Source organism: Ascidia mentula, chromosome 6, assembly GCF_947561715.1.
Source record: "Ascidia mentula chromosome 6, kaAscMent1.1, whole genome shotgun sequence".
Lineage (NCBI taxonomy): Eukaryota > Metazoa > Chordata > Ascidiacea > Phlebobranchia > Ascidiidae > Ascidia > Ascidia mentula.
The window spans coordinates 12,632,420-12,650,987 of NC_138571.1; the positions used below are offsets into that span (position 1 = coordinate 12,632,420).

An 18,568-nucleotide genomic window follows, 5' to 3' on the forward strand; every position below is an offset into this window, starting at 1 on the left:
GCATTTGAAATAATAACTAAAACGGCAAAAAATCATGTGAGAAAATTACAGTTGTTTGCAAACCTAACCAACCGACATCACTTTTGCACTAAAATCTCAGAACACTTCTGCTCTACAACGCCCTGAGCCAGCTTTATTAGGTGAAGTGCTCTTTCAAAGCATTGTGACGTAACAAAAAGGCGCCCTTCCGCGCCGAGTTAACGATTGACAACGGACAAATAGTTTTTGCTGCTGGCACGCCACTAGTCATAAGTTTCACCACAGAGATTAATGTGTAACCTGCAGACTAAACAAACATCATTGGGTTGGATTTCTGTTTGCAAAGACCTTGCGAATGCCTGTTTTGCAACCGCTGCGTTAGAACCGATTCCTGAAAATAATAAATATGTTAGATTGCACTATTGACTGATATCGCCGTTTTGACTGAGTAATGTTAATAAAAAAAGTCGGGATATAGGCCAACATAAAATCGTTGAAGACGCGATTTAAAATCACACTTTGAACCACGGCATATGATCTTTGATCAACAAAGTTTCTTTCTTCGTGAAGTGTTCGTACTCCTGTAAGTCGTCCATTTGATCTTCCAGTACATCAGCCGTGTTTACTGCATTTCCAACTCCTGCTTCGAAAGTCCAACGAATCCGAGCGCAAACGTTGCATGGGGTCGTTGACCGTTTCGTGGCTCGGTTGCTATTTTAGGAATGTCGCGGCTACAGCGTCGGAATACACGTCATTTTATTACATTTTATTTTTCAACAATCACGCAAAACAAATGATACTTAAATGAGTTTTGTATGGTCCGCACATTTGGTTGATACATTCCTTTTGTGTAATGGCATTGCAGGAATATTCTACGCCATTTTAGTGTTAAATTCCAAAGATAAAAAAGTCAGAAATTTGTATAAACTACTACGGTTTTTTTCATATGACAGCCTGCAAAGCATAATGTTGAAGTTGGAATTCATTGAATCCTATCACTGAAGCATGCGAAATGGTTTACTTTTCTTGTAGTCCAGTAAGAGCAGTGGTTCCCAAACTTAATTTCATCGCTAACACTTCAAAGTGCTGCACAAAGTTGCCCCAAACAGTCCACTTAATAGAGAAAATTCGTGCTCGTGAGATGAAAACCACTTAATAACATTTAGCTTTTAAGCATGGAAGCATGAGTAAACCCATGAAATAAACATGTAATGCATGTTTTCCATTGCTTAAATTTGTATATTTTTCTTTCAGAGGTTAAGTTGTCTTTCACGGACGATCTGGCGTACTACCTACAAATCCGTTTTGGAACCGCCGAATTCAAGCGTTTTTATGGAGGTACCAGTTTAAAAATTATTAGGTTGTAACCCCGCCAAGGCAGGGAAGAAAAATTGTCAAAGACTCATTGAAATGTTCCTCCCCACGGAAATCTTTAGTAAAAGGCGAAAGATTTATACGTGTGAGAAGAAACCAGAGTAATTTGGTTGATTGAGCGGCCGCCACGGAGCAACTCGCAAGTTTTCTAGTGTTTGTGGTGCGCTCGGGAGAGGAACAATTTTCGCGACCAAATACGTTGGTTCTTAGAGAAGCGCAGCATTGTATTTGTAAGTGTTCTTTTTTCATTTGTGAATAAATATCTTCATATTAACTCTCCAGTGAAGTAGATACTATTCCGAAGCAAACGAGTTTCATATTTAATGTGCGTTTAAACGAACACCGCGGTTAAACTTTTTTGTATTGTTGATATTGTGCAAGGCTTGGTTAATTGAAGATATACGTCAAATCCGAATGTTAACTCCAGGTTGTTATTAATCCTAAACCTGATTAAGTGTATTGGTTATGTTGGACAGGTTTTGCATTTCGGATATGTTGAGGAAAAAAAAGAACGCGTAAAAAGTGACCTTCGATCGTTAACTTTATTCTTTTCTCCGCCACAACGCCCGCAGTGCTGACCACTATATCTCTGCCTCGAAAGTTAAGAGCCACTTAACGGAACACTCGCATACGCACGCCCAAACAAAGCTATCCCGAAACATGATTATGCCGCCTCTTCCTTTGTTGTTTTAGACGATCGATTTGCGCTGACCGCTTAGCCCACGGCAAACTTTTCGGATGCGCGAGCACCCAACTTCAAATACCAACAGAAGGTGGTGGCATTGTCGCGGTTTACAGACGCTTTTCATGGCCCACGGTTTTGTTTCAGCCGGTGGCAGCCGCAGACCCGCAGTAGCAACCGATGTTGAAGCTGGTTGTCCGGCGCTATGGATGTGGCTTGAGGCTTTATTACAGGTAGTTGAGACCGCAGAGTACCGATTTGCCTGTTTAGAGAAAGCGTGTACCGCGATGGGGTTTGAAGGCACGCTTGGTTAAGCGTAGATGTGCAGGTTTACACCTAGAGACTCGCGCGAACGGCGGAAAGGAAATGGCTTTCGATGGTCTCAGATGAGGGAGAACGCTCAGAGCAGTCCGAAAAAGTGATTCCTGTTGCTGTAGAATTAATCGTTGCTCTAAGCATTCCTGCGTTTTTTTGAGAAAATGTAAATGATGAAATCGCGAATTTCTTTGCAATTTTATGAGCATTGTTATAGTAAGTTTGTGTCGTGTTTACTATAAAACGTAGTACTTAAACTCTTGTATAGCTTGTATAGCTTCAGAGTAGCCGAGTCTGAGAAAATAAGGGCTTCACAAATTAAACAAAGCCCCTAGTGTTCTGTTGAGGAACTGCGTTTGGTGGTAGAGTAACGTTAGAACGTAGATTGGGTTCCAGGCCCTTGCGTTAGCCGGCTTCCGTGCCAGGGTTATTAGAAGCAAATTTGCCCAATCAGCTGGTGTTGTGCCAATAGCAAGGCATTTGTTAAGGATTGTGTGCGCGGTTTTTCTATATTTTATTGAATAGCGTCGCGATAAGCCAACTTGCCGTGTTTGCTAAGTTGCTCAGAGGTGTTTGCCGGATGTGTAACTTGTTGTTTTGCAACCTTTAATTGTGTTGTTCAGAGGGCGCTCCGAACAGATCGCTAAAACTGGAATAAAATGTTAAACTCAGACTTGTTAAATTCTCAGACTTGTTGCACTGACTAAACACGTTGGTTGTCACTTTTCCAGGCGTTTAAAGTTACATCCCTTGCTCCGTTATGAAAGACGGCAAAACGACGGGCGATGACGTCACCAGTGAGCCGCGCAGGTTGCCATGGAGACGCCTGTATCACGACGTGGGGGTAGCGGGGCTGTTGCACACTTCAGGTAAAGGTACGACGCTTCTTTGCGCGCGAAACTGTCATGCTCTGCTAACCGTGTTTGGAGTACGCGCCGCTGGCTTGTTGTGCTATTGTCGGTTCCTGGGTGCGACGGATAGCGTACTCGCGCGTGTTGTATGGCTGGAATGCTTCGGTTCGGCAAATCCCGCAACTTCGGTGCGAACAAACTTGCCTTTTTGTTTTCCATCAAAGGCCAAAGCTATGGAGTGATGATAAATGACATTTAATGACTGTTAGAACACAACTGTTTACATCATCGATAGAACAACAAAAACTTTGTAGATTTTAGATTCGATTCGCAAACAGCGATTCAGACGTCGTAGACCTTTTGAACCATTGTCAAAAGTCAATAATACTGGGATTAGACTTTAGTTGATAACGGTTTATTTAGAAACCTTTGCGTAAATGCCACCTGAGTACGGGATGCTAATGTCAGTACATAATAACATGCAAATAATACGAGGTATTATACCCTTGCATGTCGCAGTAATGACTATGATTTGCAAAAAGGGCTGCAAAAAATAAAATAATACGACAATTCAACCCTTTTGTCACGCAACAAAAACCGCAATGACGTCACAATAGGTTTGTATTGCACCAAACAGTCGCCATTCAATGCCTACCGTTTAGAAGAGATTTCGGCGAAAAACAACGGCTTTTGAGGCCGTTTGGGTTTCATTACCCCCTCTACCCCCTAAACGCACCCCAGTGGCAGCCCCAGTGTCACAATAAAAGAATCGCTCTTGTGTGACCGTGGGATCAAACTTCGATTGTGACGATTCTCACAACGGTTGGCGTCGCCACAAAGACGACTGTGCCGAATCGTTGTCAACGGAGTGTTTGGAGTTGAAAGGGTACAAATTGCGCACATTTTTGGCACTTTAAAGATTTAACTGCAGCGTGCAATCAACTGATAAACGATTTTTTCAAAGAATGTAAACGAGTTTTCGTTACTCCGAGTTTGTGCAACTGAGCTGACATCTCTATAGAACTGTTTTTGGCGTCATCGGTTTTACTTTTGCTGTTGGTCCAAAAAATATGAATCAGTACAATGTCTTGACAAAGCGGGGAGAATTTTTCGCTCATGAAATACTTTTTCATAACCAATGTATCACAGTGGGTTGAAAATGACCTGATCTCCTCTCGGTACAGCTTTGTCATGCTTGCTTTGCTTTTATTAACATAAAATACATTTTTCTTTATCTACCTTGCGGCCTACTCGAAAACTTATTTGTTTTTAAATAACGCTTTGTTTTTTCACACCAGCTGCACATCACGAGAGTGGCTTCCAGGAGAGCGAGGCTGCACTGAGGCTCCTTTTTGCGACCAATCACGACGTCGGGAGCGGTCACGTGCCCGGCAAGCTCGACCCGTTCGCTCGAAAGCAAACACGTATCCGTGGCAACGGTTGCGCTGGCTTGACAGACGGAAAGTTGGACGCGATACTGGAAACTGACAATGACGTCACAGAACGTCGCGATTACGTCAGCAACTCGTTTTTCCGTCAGTTTTTGCAGGTTTCCGACGTGAAGAGACATACCCCAAGTAGGTTTTTATGGTTTATTTGCTTTTTCAAACACAGTGTTAACGCTTTATTTGCAGTAACTCCTTTTCAAGGCGCGCCAGATGGCGATTCGTCGGGAAACGACCAGGATGTGTCGGCGCACAAGTGCAGAAGGAAGACTCGTAAGAGCCGCAGCAATCGTCGCCACACGGTGGGAGGCGAGAGCGCAATCAACGTAACTGATATTCAGGTCAGCAAAATGCACGGACAAGAATTGAGGCTTGCAATTGCAGGGTCATTTAAGACACTTTTGACTTATAATGAAAGTTGATAACAAAGGTTTTACGAGAAAATAATGGTATTTTAAATGGGAGAAATAATTTATAGATTTCGATTAAGCAGGGGCGATCCTTGTGCAAGCTTTCCGAGTTGTTAAAAAATTACTTTTGCAGTTTAATCCACAATAGGCGCCTCTACTTGCAAATGTTTGTGCCATTTTGTGTATGTGCTCAATGCACCATGTGTGTCAACGCCAGCAAATCGTATTACATGTACTAGGGCTTTAGTTTCCAACAGAATCAAGCTATTTAATTGGAGCAATCCAATACCTATGTTATTTCACTATGTGAGGATTTGATTTAAAGCGTATAGTGTTACACATTGGGCCTTAAAGAGTGCCGTATACCTCTGTACCGCAGAGACGTCACTCGCAATCAATTCCATGCGAAGGATAGGACTGTCACACGCCCCGTCTTATTGTTTTTTCCCTAGGAAGCTTTGTCGGTTGATCAATACACACTTCGCACTTACAATGCGTGCCTACCTTGTAATCAATACATTTCATTAACTTATGCGCTCATAGACAACATAACGCTTTCAGCTAGGCGCGCGTTCGTCCGGTTTTGCTGGGATGGGGTTAATCAGTTTTCGTGTTATTTTTTGTCCGTACATGTATGGATGCTATGCAACATTTTGATAAATAATGTTTTGTTGTGAAATGGAAGGTTAGGTTCAGGCTATCTCGTTTGAAGAGGGCGATTAAACTAAAAACAAAGATTTTGTTTGAGTTTTCGCTGTTTACAACTTTGCTTTATTGTGTTCAGAATAGGACACTTACCATACGTTACACAGGGATATGACAAATTTTAACCGGGTATGTATAACTCGCTGACAAAATGCGGACAACTTTATTACAAAACTGACTTATGTGTTTAAATGTAGGAAGTTTCAAAAGGGCAGAGCTGCATTCAACGACCATAGAACAGTGGTTCTCAAACGTGTTCAGATTTTGTGTACAATATAGCTTACTTTTTGTTAAACGAATAGCTTACTTTCTAAAATTCCAAAAAGTTATACCTAAGAATGTCTCGTTGCACAAAGTTTGAGAAACACTGCAGTACATAGACACTAAAATAGGTATTTGCAAGAATATATATTGGATAAAAATCAGATTTTTTAAATGAAATGGCAGACCACCAATGTACGTGAGAGTTAATGACTGTGAACTTGAAGTGCAGCTTTCAAAAACCGAAGCAAAAAGGTATCGCTTCTAGGGAAAACAAACAGCACGCGCGACGTGTTCGCGACAAATTGGTCCCCCAATAATGAATAATTAAGTAAGGCGCAGAAAAAAAGTTTTAGTGAACAAGTTTTCCCACAAATTTCCCTTGTAATAGTAAAAGATTCATGCTTTCTGTAAAGAACCGTCGTCCTCACGTATTTTCTTTTGGTTTTGCAGCAGTGGATAACTGACTCGACGGGGCAGAATGCTGCTTGTGACGTAACAGCTAGCGACGACGACGCGATGCCTGTGATAGCCAGGCCCAAGATCTTGCGCTCAAAGATGGCGTTGACCAGGGGCGGGCGAGAGAGCGATTGTTACGCGCGAGAAAAAAGAGAACGAGAGAACGTTGTCGCAAAAATAGAAAAAGGCAGTCCTCCCGGAGCCAGCTGTTCGTGGGGATCAGCTGACACTACTGGCCATTGTGATGGCACAAACGGCGGAGGCAACGGTTCGCTGATCGCGGGATATCCAAGCGAAACGGAGAAGATCCTAGCACGAGGAATCTACCGCAACACCAACTGTTTTCTGACGCCGCGCCCTTTTGCTCGAAATGCAACTCAACACCATAGCTCTGTGACGTGGATTCGAGACCGCGACAGACCCGATAGTGACGTCACAAACAGCAAGAAGGCGAGCGACGGAAGAATGGAAAACGGAACTAGAGAGGATATCTCAACCACGTCGAGTGAAGGTAATTTTGGTCTTTTTGTCAATTTTGGCATTGTGTCAAACTTGTTGGTAACGTAACAATGTCTAATGGTAAGTCTAATATCTAGTCCTGAGGTGTTCCTAAGCCACCAAGTGTGTCGGCCATAATACCTTTTATGGTTTAAAAGTCTCCTGTTAATGCTAAAAATTGAAATATAAATGTATAAAATCTTTGAACAGTTCCGAAGCCAGTTATGTAAACAATGTAACGGCTAATTTGCAAGATCTCAGAATTTAACACAAAGTTGATAGATTGGTTTATGGGTAGACAACAATCGCAGTGTTGTGTTGTTGTGCTGTCTGGAATATTGTAATCTTCGTGGAACTGACCTTTCGGCACAATTATACGTGAATTTAATTCTACCGATGTTACGTCTTCAATACAACGAGGCTTCATCGGGGTTATGATGAGGTACTCGCATATGTATCGCAAGAGAACATTGCATCGTAACACTAGCCCTGTGTGGTCAAAAGGATAACGTAGTTTTTCTGCAAACCCAGTTAACGCAACGTAATTTAACATGTACCTATATTTTGGTATTGGTGGACCTATGTGACCAAGCTATCGAGCTTGATACAATTTCGTAGCAACGATAGCTTGTCTGCAGGTTAAACATACCAAAAGTGTTGCGCAAAAACTTTGTATAGGTATGGAGTCAAGGTCCAGCAAAAATTACCAATGAATATGTGGCAATTCTTTGCACGCCCCACTAAATTACCCTAGTACAAATTGATCATTGGCGAATGAAAAAATGTGTCGTGTGATTAGGATCGTTTGTCTGTTAAAGACATCTTTGGATATACCTGATGTTTCGCAAGTTCGCGATATAAAAGAATAATTTTTTTTGGAAATGCAGTGGATCAGTGAAGATATCGATTTTTGTCGGATGGCCAGGTGCGGTTGCTTGTGTTTATGCTATCGTATAAAGGAAATGTCCGTTGATTAAACGTTGATTGATGACCTTTCTGGTCTCTCATCAATATAGTTGTTATTTCTCGGCACCCACTAACGTTTACCGTTAATAAATAGTTGTTTTTTTTAGCTTTTTTTATTTGTTGAAAGCTGCATGTGGTGTACACACTGTTTTGACCTATAAGGTCTCATCTTCTATATTTGATTTAACTTCGTGTCGGGCAGCGTCGAGAACAATCTGGTGAAGCACCATATGTAAAATTTTAAAAATACATCAGTAAACCAAACACGACCTACACAACGCGCATAAATCTGTAACCTAATCTTTCCCAAAACGCAATCAAAACAAATCGTGGCCTGGACATACAGCCCAAGGCCAAGATCAACTTCGAATGTCAACGTTACCTGTTAGGTAACACTGTTTAAACCATACATTGCCGCTTGCCGGTATATTGTATGGATTTAATAAACTGTAATTTGTCTCAATCAGATGTTTAGCTCATGCTTGGGTGTTTTGGGCACACGGATTTAAACCCAGAAATAATAATTGTGAAATTGTGATCATGCAAGGCACCTTTTTTGTAATAATACAACAATACGTTGTCAATATATTCCCGCGCCTGGACTTTATGCGTGTTCAACTTAGAACCCCAGAATCGCCGATTTTTTTTAATTTTGTTTTGCACAAAAAGAACTTGATCGCGTATGAACAATAAATGCAAGTATGCAAAATAAATTTACTCGGGCACCGATGAAACCATAAGGGGTATTTGAGACAGGCAACCCACAAGCCACAGTGATAATTTTTTTTACATGGGGTGCAGCATTATTTATGTTTGCAAATTCGCCGGACAAACCTAATTTAACAGGTGACATATTTCGATATACGGGGAATCCCTGCGTCACAGGCAAAGTTTTAGAACCATACGACTACAAAAGTTGTATACTGACGATAAACAGAGCGATTAAATATGTACGCGTCAAGGGCGTGTCAAAGAGGCTTAATACGTTGAGACTTTTGTCGACTTCAATTCTGTCATCTCGCTGCGAAGAGCAACTGGATTAGATTCCTGTTAACGTCTGCTGCCGAATTCGAAACGACTCGTCTAATTCCATTATAATCGACTACATCGATGCGACTGAATAGTTGTTTATGCATGGTTGCCTCGCGTTTATTTTTGCCACAGCGCGACACGGCGCTAATCGAAGTTGAGGGGTTGTTTTTAGAAACGTCGACACCTTTCGCGACCCCCATGTCGTTTTATTCGATCTCTGCCGGCAGCCTAAATGCCTTTTAGACTATCTCGGACGCCCAACCTCCACGATTGGTTTATTTTTGACTCCCATTATCGTCTGTGCGCGTCGATTAGATTTAATCAATTTAAGTTTAATTGTGGAAATTTCGAAACACAATATAATTCGGACCAAACGCAGAATCAATGCGCACTTTTGCATACTAAGGCTGCATCGCCCTTGCGAAGGTCTTTATCACTTGGCAATCGCTACTATATCACATATCGATTATGTACAAGTTGCAGTGATGGCATCGCAGCAGCCAAAGTCGGTTTATTTGATCGCGTATGCTTGTCTACCCGATGAGGATAAAATATAGAACGATTTTTTTCGGTGGACTTTCTCAAACGTGTGCATAATTATCCAGTGAAAACCCACAAACAAAGCTTGTACTTTTAGTTTTGTATAGCCCCGCAATTATTGTATATAAAAAAAAGGCGCTGATACATTCAAACCTATCGACATGCAATTTAGTCCAAAATTCAAGACACAAATCTTTATTACATTACAGGAGAGGCAGTTATCACAGACAGTCGCTATGACACCTTTCTTGACCTATCAAAGCTTGACATACCAGATGACGACGTCATCGATGACGTCAGTGAAGAGGTTGAGGATTCTACGTGCGAGGTTGAGGTAAACAACGGTCACACACACGTCAACTGCAACGGACAAATCGGATTCAGCCAAACAGAAGCGATTTCTTGTGAAGTAAAAGATACAGAATCGGACCGGAAGGACGGAGTGAACAATTCTTCGAAAATGCTGGGAGGAAATGAAGACAACTGCCAAACACAAGGAAAAGAGAATGAGCAAAAACCTACCAATGATGCACACGAATCCATTGAGGGACAAAACAACAATGCAAATACACACCACAACGAAAACCAACCAGTTCCACGTACAGCAGTGACGTCAACTGAAGAAAATGCCGTTGTCATTTGTGTTACTGACGAGGGTTATCCGCATAAAGACAATCAAAACGACGAAAACTTAGACGATAATTTGGCGTCCATTCCTAACACTGCTATGAATGGTGCTGATATAACCGCCACCACAGATAAACCAGCGAAAAACGATGAAGAAATAAGCATCGACAAGTTAAGAGACAACGATCAAACAGAAGACAGCACAAAGATATGTGGGGTCGGACAACAGGAAGCCAAAGTTGAACTCGACCTTACGTCAGTCCAAAAAGAACACTGTGACTCAGAAGATATTGACGAAAATCGCGACAATGCTGAAAATTTGCCAAAATGTGAAACAATGGTCAGTGAAGACAACGCAGATCAATCCATAAGCAACGGTTCGGTTGCCGTTATCATAGATGAAAGAGAGGAAACAAAAAATAATGAAAAAGCCGCGAACGCTCGAAGTGCAGACTCCGTATCCTCCGGGGACAACGACTCGAGGTCGGAAAGTAGCAGTCACGTCACCTCCGATGACGTAGAGATGACGTATACCTTTGAACAGAACACCCCTTTCAGCGTGCGCGACAAAACCCTTTCGTTGGACCGCAATGCATTTAAGGTTTGCGAGATCCCGCCGTTTTCACGAAAAGGCAAAAAAGATCAGCAGGAGACGGAGGAAGGGGGCGTGAAGGCTGCAATGCAATCTGGGCTCCAGAGGTTGTATCAGATTACGTTGTCTAGCGTGGGAGCATCCGAGAAGGGCTTCATCAAGATTAAGGACCTCTTCGATTTGATTGAGGGCAAGGGTGTGCGACTTTCTGACCCCCGTTTGAAAGCGACTTTCCGACAGATTGAGGTGGAACCGCAAGCCGCTGACACCGTCCTGACGTTTGAAGTATTTTCGAGGTATGCGCGACCTGCATTTGGAAATTGACATTACGCTCTCGCCTTAGTTCCCAATTTCAGAGCGGTGCAATGTGTGATTGACTCTAAGCATTATTACCATTGAAAATAATAATCAGCTAGCATTATTACCAAAATCATAAAAATCGTTTATCTGTATAAAAGTTTTTAACTATACATTCATCAAAGAACAACAAGGAGCAAGAATCCGTAGATTCACTTAGTGAAAGCGAAGGCCCAGAAAAAAATAAACATAAATTTCAGAAAATAAAATTATCATTACTTTTCTCCGAATCTTCAATAACCCATATATTTTCCCTTTCCTCACAAACCATTATTTTCCCAATTGTCATTTCTATTGCGCTGTGACAACGGCGTTCACACTCAAATGATTTTCATACATTTTGCCTTTGCAGAATATGCGAGCCGTCGTTCAAATTCATTCGAAGTATTCTGCTCAGCCAACTGACAATTCCTGGCTTCAGTATTTTCAAACTCAGAATGCAGCGAATATTTGAAAGCGTCAGAGCTCTACTAGACGAAGTGGTGAGTTGGCTGCTGCTGTGTGCTTATATCACAGTTATACCCGTGGCGTATATTTTGCTTGTCAACCAGCTATCCCAAAGCCTTTACTGAAACTATAAGCCCGATTGTTTTTACGATAACCGGGGTTTCTATAGCAGGTATGCCGAAACCCTGCATAAAGATAAAAACATAAACGAAAGCAGTGAAAAGTTTAAAAACTATAAATACGCGTTGTCAGGGCCCTTGTGAGAAAAAAATTTGCCGGTACGAGGACCTTTTTTGGAGATCACATGAAATTCGATGTTTAAACCAATTTTTACAATATAAATCTCCCAGTTTTAAAGCAAAAATAGTGCTCGTGGACCTCTTTTTGCTATTCATGCGCCACCTAGACTATTATGTGGTCTGGTGCGCCGCACAGACTGCACCCCTTCTCGTGGGATCAGTACGTGCTGGTTAAGGAAATATACTATAGGAACTTTGCTCACCAAATCCAATACACATGCAACGCTTTACCAGCGCAACTGGTTCGGCTTTACGCTCAATATTCACTGCTGGTTTGTTTTAAATACTTTAATTTATGAGGTCGAGGAGCCCGACAAATCGATCGAGTCTTGTTCAAACTACAACGTGATGATGCGTCGGCACAAGCAGAGCAACGGGGCGAACTTAAGTCTGGCTGTGTGTACAGTCGACGGCCAACGCCTGTCACTCGGAGAAAAGGGTAACATTCAATGCGTTGTGGCCCACGTTTTTGTGCAGTAAAATTCAACGCGATTTTTTTACAGAAACGCCTCACCCTCTCAATTCTTGTGCTTCGGTGTTCAACTACTGCTTGGCGTGTCAGCAAAATGGCATTAAGAGAGTTTCGGCGCATATTGGACACGAAGCGATGCCTTCGAACAAGGTATCTATAACTGCACGTGAATATAAACCCTATCAAAGTTTTCCAAACGTTTTTTATCAAAAGTTGTCGTGGTGTTTTTTATTTGGGCGTTATTCCTTTGTTCTAATGCCTTCGTTGTCCAAATGCTTGATGAGCATATTTATCAGTTTTGCTTACAATACGACCATGTTCCTTGAACCCATTTTGAAAATCGCTGCCCCAAATCAAGCGATTTTTGTCTTTTATGGATCAAAGGCTTATCATAGCATTTGCCGTTTAAGCATGTATCCGTCCCTGTCCGAGTGATTGTGATTGTCCTATGATAAGGATAATATTGGAAAACAAAGTGGAATAGTTGAACAAGAATGAGAGTGGAAGAGAAAAATATTTTTGGAGTTGCATTTACACCTAATTTCTTAGTTTGAGCTGAGCAGAAATTGAATTTAAAACTGTTTGTATGCTGAAAGATTTTTCAACGGATTGCTTTACTACAATTTAGGTTTTTCAAACTTGTGACTTAAATACTGCTTAGGGTTCGGAAAAAGTGCCAGAAAAACTACACACATGTCTAAGCTTTCACAATTGCCCGATTTAATCGAAACTGACGCGTCTTCGAAATCGGAAAAGAACATTCGTAAAACCGCATTTCCCGTGGGGTTGACCTACACAGTCTATACCCACGTGGGAATACAATTTGACAAGGTCATCGCATTGTGCGTTTGTCTTTTAGAACAATTTCTCCTTCGACGGCCAGGGTAGGGTTTGGAATCCTTTTACCAAGGCTGGCTCCTTCGCGTCGATGACGCTGTTGTTCCAACAGTCTATGATTGAAAAACGACTGGACACACTACACAGCTTTTACAGTCAATTGGTCGGTCAGGAACCCATTTGTTGCGACAATCTCAGGTAGTCTTTTTTGTTAGGCCACGCGAACTTTGACTACATATATTTTAAAGTATTAACTATAAAAGATAGTAAAAACATGCCACTACTAGAGTTCACGCCTCACAATTTGCCAACACTTTTCAAAGCGTATCCTGTGTCTATGCGCTGCACATCCGATAAACGCAATTACTGGGACTGAGCTAGATTATTGCACAATCATTCAAGATGCTACTTCATAGGCGAAAAATACTAATGTTTAAAGTAGTTTCTTGGATGATTATGCAATAATCTAGGTCAGTCCTAGCAATCACATTTTGCTAGACTTTTAGTGCAACGATCCAACAATGCCATTGCAGATCTAAGTTCTCAGTGGGAGATTCGTGCCTTATACATACATATTCGTGATATACTCTTACGCATAAAAATTATTATTGCATGGTAAAACTAAGTAATTATGTATGTACCTATTGCAGTTGCAAGACCATCTCATCAACCTTTTAAGCGAATGCAATATTATTGGATTTATTGGTTTTGTTTCCTTGACTAAGTTGTCCTTAAAACATTCAATACTAATACAGTAAGACACAAAGATCAAACGAATTCCAGGAATTGATGAATAATTTGTTTTCTTTTTTGCTGTGAAACAGTTACAACTATAGACGAAATTATGCCCACGAGGAGGTAGCGCTCGCCTATTACCTCAGCTCAGCCCAACGCCTCCCTCGAGGTTCATCTGCAGAGCTGGCGGAACTGACGGAGTTCTACATACAGTCTATATCGACAGCCATGACCGCTGATGCCGCCTCCGTGGGCGTCGGAACTCTTGCCAACAGGGGGCGCTGTCCGTTGACTGGTACATTTTTCTATTGTGCTGATTTTATTAGGTGAAGGTGTTTTTTTATGTTTCCGACTTCGCGTCATTAAAGAGTCTGACATCACAATGCTGCAGGTAAAGGTTGGCTGAAAATGCATTGGTTTACATAGGATTTCGTAAATAAAACGACTGGAATTAATATCAACTATAGCTCGTCTGACAGCTACATAGCATTGTTGTGCAATTTTACTGGCTCGTTAGTGTGGAAAATCGCAGCATATGAAACAAAAGACTCTCAATCAAATGATAAATGCTTTCTTCTCATTCTTTACGCAAAAGATGTTAATATGGACGTAATTTTCTATCGTATTTGTACGCACCAACATATAAACTTAACAGATTAGCTTTTGTGTCCATCCGCTGTCATTTTCCATATGATCAAGACCAAGTAGCTGTCAGACGCGCTAGTTTCAGCAAATTCCAGGCAGTTTTTTTCTACAAAACGTAAATTTTCGGTTTTGGTGCTGCGTAATTTGTTCTTGGACAATTTCTGCTTTGCTTAACGTAAAATTTGTCCCCCAAAAGGAGTTACCGCTGCGCTACACGCGTTTTATAGAAGAAATCACATCTAAAACAAGGCATTTTCAGTCAATTTTTTCTGCAGCGTTGTGGCGTCAGACCCATTGATGACGCGAAGTCGGGACCATGAGTAGTTGGGTCCAGAACGTATGATAAATTTATATTTAAGATCGACAAATATTTCCAATCTTATGTAAATGTAAAACTTCTTTTTTAAAATAAGTGACCATTTTTCATAGGCGTCCCTGTGGTAGATCGAGAAACCGCTAAAGCCGCTTTAAAAGTTATGAAAAGTTCGGCAACAAAATCTGCAGCAGTTTCCCTTCATCAAGTGAGCTCAAAATTGTTGATTTATACAAAAAATTTAAATATCAAAGAATATTTTATTTTTTTATGAATGTTGCTTTTGTACCAGAGCCAAGACGTGATTGGAACTTGGGATGAAAATGGGAGTATCTTGTTTGTTGTCCCAGGTGTTCTTGGCTTGACCTGTTTTACGCACTGTCAATCCTTCAACGCCATGCAAAAAGTTGCAAACCATCTAGCCAAGGTTGTCAAAAGTTCACAATTTGCTGTCATATATTTATAGGATTGCCATGGCCTGGATTTGTCTTCGTAATAATACAAACCATTGTGTCAGTTTTTGACTGGGTTGTTGCCTATAGGCATTTGTACAGCCTGACGATGGGCAATTTACCCCGAAGTTATTCAAAATAGGCTTTTCATACAGCTTTCAAGCAAATTTAGGTGATAAACTTTCTTCTATAATCTTCAAGAATATGCATTGACAACTGTAATGTTTATCATTTATTAAACATACCATGGTTGTCTGTATATGGTGCCAGCTTATTAATGTCAGAATAAATGAAAATGTTTCAATTATACAACAGTTACTCTGTCTAATGTTGTTATATTTCATTAGGAGTTGAATGAAAACTTCAACTTTGAAGTTTACAAAAGTCTAAAAGACAACAAAAGTTCGGACAAGAAGAAAAGATAATATGTGATTTTTGTGTTAAGTTTATCATGTTACACATTTTTGTACTTTTTATTGTGCATGTCTTGCCGTCATTTATTATTTTGTCAGTTCCTAATAAAACAATCGCGTAAAGACACCTACACACCGCAAATGTTACTTGAAATTGTGTTTTTTATGGATAAAAATTAGGGGTAGTATGGTTGTTGTCACTAAAGGCAAAGCAATCGTTTTGAAATATACAGACATTGAAAGTAACGACATAAGGCAGGGGTTAGCAAACTGCCAATAACAAACACATGAAGAACTGAATGAACAAAACAAGTATGACAAATATTTTAATAAGCAAGGGATTTGCTACTTCTGGGTAGTTGACCACGTGGCATTGCAGATAGTCAACGATATTGTTCGTTTTGGTCAAGTATGTGATGTTCCACTTTGTAAAGTTGCCCAATAGTCACCTATACCAAAAAGTGTTTGAAATAACTTGACAAGTGAATCATTTCCAAGCAAATTTGAATCCTGCACAGTAGCCTATCACTTTTGCAACATTGTAGTATTCTACTATGATTGAGCATTTAAACATTTTTTCATTGAGAGGCTGGGTTGGTGTCAAGCTAAAACAGATTTTGCTTACAAATGTGAAATTTGTGTTCTGTACAAAATATACTCAGACCACTCTTAGCAATGCATACTTGTCTGTTAAGCTGTTTAAAGTCTTCTTCTGCTTGCTTGATGAGATCTTTGAGCTTGTCTTCATTTGTTTCCTCCAGGTGTTTTCCATACAAATGTTGAACACGCCGCATAGCATGACTCCTGCAAGAAGTTAACACTTTATTATGTTGTGACAAACTGTGCTAAGGATATTGTGACCAAATTGCATATACTTTATTACGCATGAAACGAAAATATTCTACCAGATACTCAGCATGAACGTGCAAAAAAATCTATAAAATAAACAACAAAACTATCCATAAACTGGCAAAATAAAGAACTTACCTAAAATTGTAGTCAGCAAATTTATGACTTTCTGTCAACAATTGTTTGTACAGCTTGGCTAACTGATTTTTTGCCATTGTCACCTACTATGTTTCAAAGCTTTCGCAACAAACAGGTTCCAACCAAGTGGCGTGTGTCTGCACTGCATATAAACAAACCGCTGTTTTATGTAGTCACGTGGTTATTGATGATGCAAGCATTTTTAAAAATATTCATATAAATGATATAAGGCAGCCTATAAATGTTTACCAGCCCAAAGTAAATTTAGACGTTTACAGACGTGTACTTTGTTTGAAAAAGTTAAGTTATTTTAGGTGTTTACTTATATATTTTCTTGGCAAAAATTGCAACTTCAATTTGATGTCTATGTGACCACAAGTTTTTTCCTAGACGGTACAAAAATAAAATGTTGTTGTGACACATTTGTACCACGTATATAACTATATTTCACAATAATATCATTATATTAAACAAATATGGCTAATTATAACTTTGTCCATAGCCGTCCAATTTTATGTCATCTTTTAAATAAAATTAATTCAAATAATCTGTCGCTGCGGAACAGCACGTTTCAACTTCTGTAGCATTTGCAGATAAACTCTTCGGTGAAGGTCGTACATTTGTTTGTACTTTTATTCAAAATACCTATACCTCAAATCTTTGTTTTGTTTTTAGGACGTTACTTTCTGTTAGCAGCTGTGTTGAAGAAAAAGAAAACATGGCAAATTCACCCGACTTAGCTGTACACCCAAAGTACTTCGGCAAGAAAAGTGAGTTTTTATTCGTTTTTCAAATTTTACGTAATAGGCGATGCACGATTGAGAACTTTATGAAACTGGTGCTATCGATCATATTGTAACATTTGTGAACACGTATGTTCTCTTGTATCAAGTAAAATCCCTGTTTTGCAGTGGAACCTGGTATGAAACTCCCCGGTGACACACGCTTATTTCGAAATGTTAAACTTTATGAAATTCCACAATGGCTGATGAAAAGAGATTGGTCTCCACTTGGGATGTGGTTTTCCGTGAAGCGATGTAAGTTACTTACACAGTGCTCTTGAAATTTTACTTTGTACCAAGTGTTTTATTGGCGAGAAGTTGTGTGGACTAGTTCCCATGTCCACAAACTCAACAGACTTTTTTGGTAGTTGACAACATACATGCATTGAATCAGTAAATAAACATTCAAGAACATGAAAACTTGACAAATGTGTTATCACTAAAATTTGGCAACCACAAAATGACACACCCAAATTTGTGTCCCCCACCAACCATTTGTGGCTCATCGGTAAAATTTTGCAAATGTCCATGTCAATTCCAATTTTGGATTCATAAGTGTAAGACCATGTTCTGCAAGTATGTTTTCATATCTTCTGCAATTGGTGCTATCAACTTGAAGTGCAAATGTAAATTTAACAAACAAATATTTGTGATGAGATCTGCAATGAGAATTCGTCCTTTTGTTTCACATGTAGTTAAGCATGGCATACATTCCAAGTGGCTTCTGAAACGCAAGGCCGGGGGTAACTTTTATGCCATGTTGGCTGTTTCACTCGGCATCGTCAATTATTTGGCAGAATACTCCAGAATAAGTAAGTGTCAAAATGTGAACCCTTGTTAGATAAAAATTTTATAACTTAATGTAAACTTGCAGAGGCTGAGAGGAAGAGGAGGTACCATTAAAAAGTTCTGGTTTAAGAGTTTTTGTAGGAATTATTGGATATTGTTTGGATGTTCAAAAATTGTTTTCCATTCTATTCAAACCATCTGTTTAACTATAAACCATGCGTTTTCACCCAATAAATATCTGTTGAAAGCTTGTAGTCTTTGCCTGTAAACAGGTCTTGTTATACCAGTGTACAAAAATATGAAC

The 18,568-nt window shown here is 40.1% G+C and overlaps 3 protein-coding genes and 1 non-coding gene across 6 annotated transcripts; 2 read left to right on the plus strand and 2 right to left on the minus strand.

The window, feature by feature from the left end:
- Positions 1–1,346: 1,346 nt before the first annotated feature.
- On the minus strand, positions 1,347–1,458 carry LOC145907508 (U5 spliceosomal RNA). The gene has a single exon (XR_014402893.1). It is a non-coding gene; the product is annotated as a U5 spliceosomal RNA (small nuclear RNA).
- A 1,621-nt stretch (positions 1,459–3,079) lies between these two features.
- LOC145905611 (uncharacterized) lies at positions 3,080–15,837 on the plus strand. Of its 3 annotated transcripts, none has more exons than XM_082992854.1 (13): positions 3,080–3,219; positions 4,500–4,778; positions 4,836–4,987; positions 6,476–6,992; positions 9,727–11,032; positions 11,446–11,575; positions 12,140–12,278; positions 12,343–12,461; positions 13,171–13,346; positions 13,973–14,178; positions 14,958–15,049; positions 15,134–15,268; positions 15,641–15,837. In XM_082992854.1, exons 1-13 carry the CDS (start codon positions 3,111–3,113, stop codon positions 15,716–15,718), a joined length of 3,438 nt encoding a protein of 1,145 aa, XP_082848980.1. In that variant the 5' UTR covers positions 3,080–3,110; the 3' UTR covers positions 15,719–15,837. The 3 variants fall into 3 exon arrangements, with proteins under 3 accessions (XP_082848980.1, XP_082848979.1, XP_082848981.1); XM_082992853.1 differs by having other exon boundaries at positions 3,087–3,225; XM_082992855.1 differs by having other exon boundaries at positions 3,087–3,225; positions 4,851–4,987.
- LOC145905612 (LYR motif-containing protein 4A-like) lies at positions 15,613–16,839 on the minus strand. The gene is made up of 3 exons (XM_082992856.1): positions 16,694–16,839; positions 16,390–16,510; positions 15,613–16,155 (listed from the first exon to the last, which is right to left on the minus strand). Exons 1-3 carry the CDS (start codon positions 16,768–16,770, stop codon positions 16,090–16,092), a joined length of 264 nt encoding a protein of 87 aa, XP_082848982.1. The 5' UTR covers positions 16,771–16,839; the 3' UTR covers positions 15,613–16,089.
- Positions 16,840–17,255: 416 nt separating this feature from the next.
- LOC145905919 (ATP synthase F(0) complex subunit f, mitochondrial-like) lies at positions 17,256–18,518 on the plus strand. The gene is made up of 5 exons (XM_082993247.1): positions 17,256–17,304; positions 17,369–17,463; positions 17,605–17,730; positions 18,171–18,287; positions 18,350–18,518. Exons 2-5 carry the CDS (start codon positions 17,412–17,414, stop codon positions 18,376–18,378), a joined length of 324 nt encoding a protein of 107 aa, XP_082849373.1. The 5' UTR covers positions 17,256–17,304; positions 17,369–17,411; the 3' UTR covers positions 18,379–18,518.
- The last annotated feature ends 50 nt before the right edge of the window (positions 18,519–18,568 follow it).

Coding starts and splice junctions, on each gene's coding strand:
- LOC145905612 (XM_082992856.1), bottom strand. CDS start 16,770: ATGGCAAAAAATCAGTTAGCCAAGCTGTACAAACAATTGTTGACAGAA. Junction 16,511..16,693: donor TTTGCTGACTACAATTTTAG/GTAAGTTCTTTA, acceptor AACTTCTTGCAG/GAGTCATGCTATGCGGCGTG. Junction 16,156..16,389: donor TTAAACAGCTTAACAGACAA/GTATGCATTGCT, acceptor TTTTTGGTATAG/GTGACTATTGGGCAACTTTA.
- LOC145905611 (XM_082992853.1), top strand. CDS start 3,111: ATGAAAGACGGCAAAACGACGGGCGATGACGTCACCAGTGAGCCGCGC. Junction 6,993..9,726: donor CTCAACCACGTCGAGTGAAG/GTAATTTTGGTC, acceptor ATTACATTACAG/GAGAGGCAGTTATCACAGAC. Junction 15,269..15,640: donor TTGCAAACCATCTAGCCAAG/GTTGTCAAAAGT, acceptor ATATTTCATTAG/GAGTTGAATGAAAACTTCAA.
- LOC145905919 (XM_082993247.1), top strand. CDS start 17,412: ATGGCAAATTCACCCGACTTAGCTGTACACCCAAAGTACTTCGGCAAG. Junction 17,464..17,604: donor AAAGTACTTCGGCAAGAAAA/GTGAGTTTTTAT, acceptor CCTGTTTTGCAG/TGGAACCTGGTATGAAACTC. Junction 18,288..18,349: donor GGCAGAATACTCCAGAATAA/GTAAGTGTCAAA, acceptor GTAAACTTGCAG/AGGCTGAGAGGAAGAGGAGG.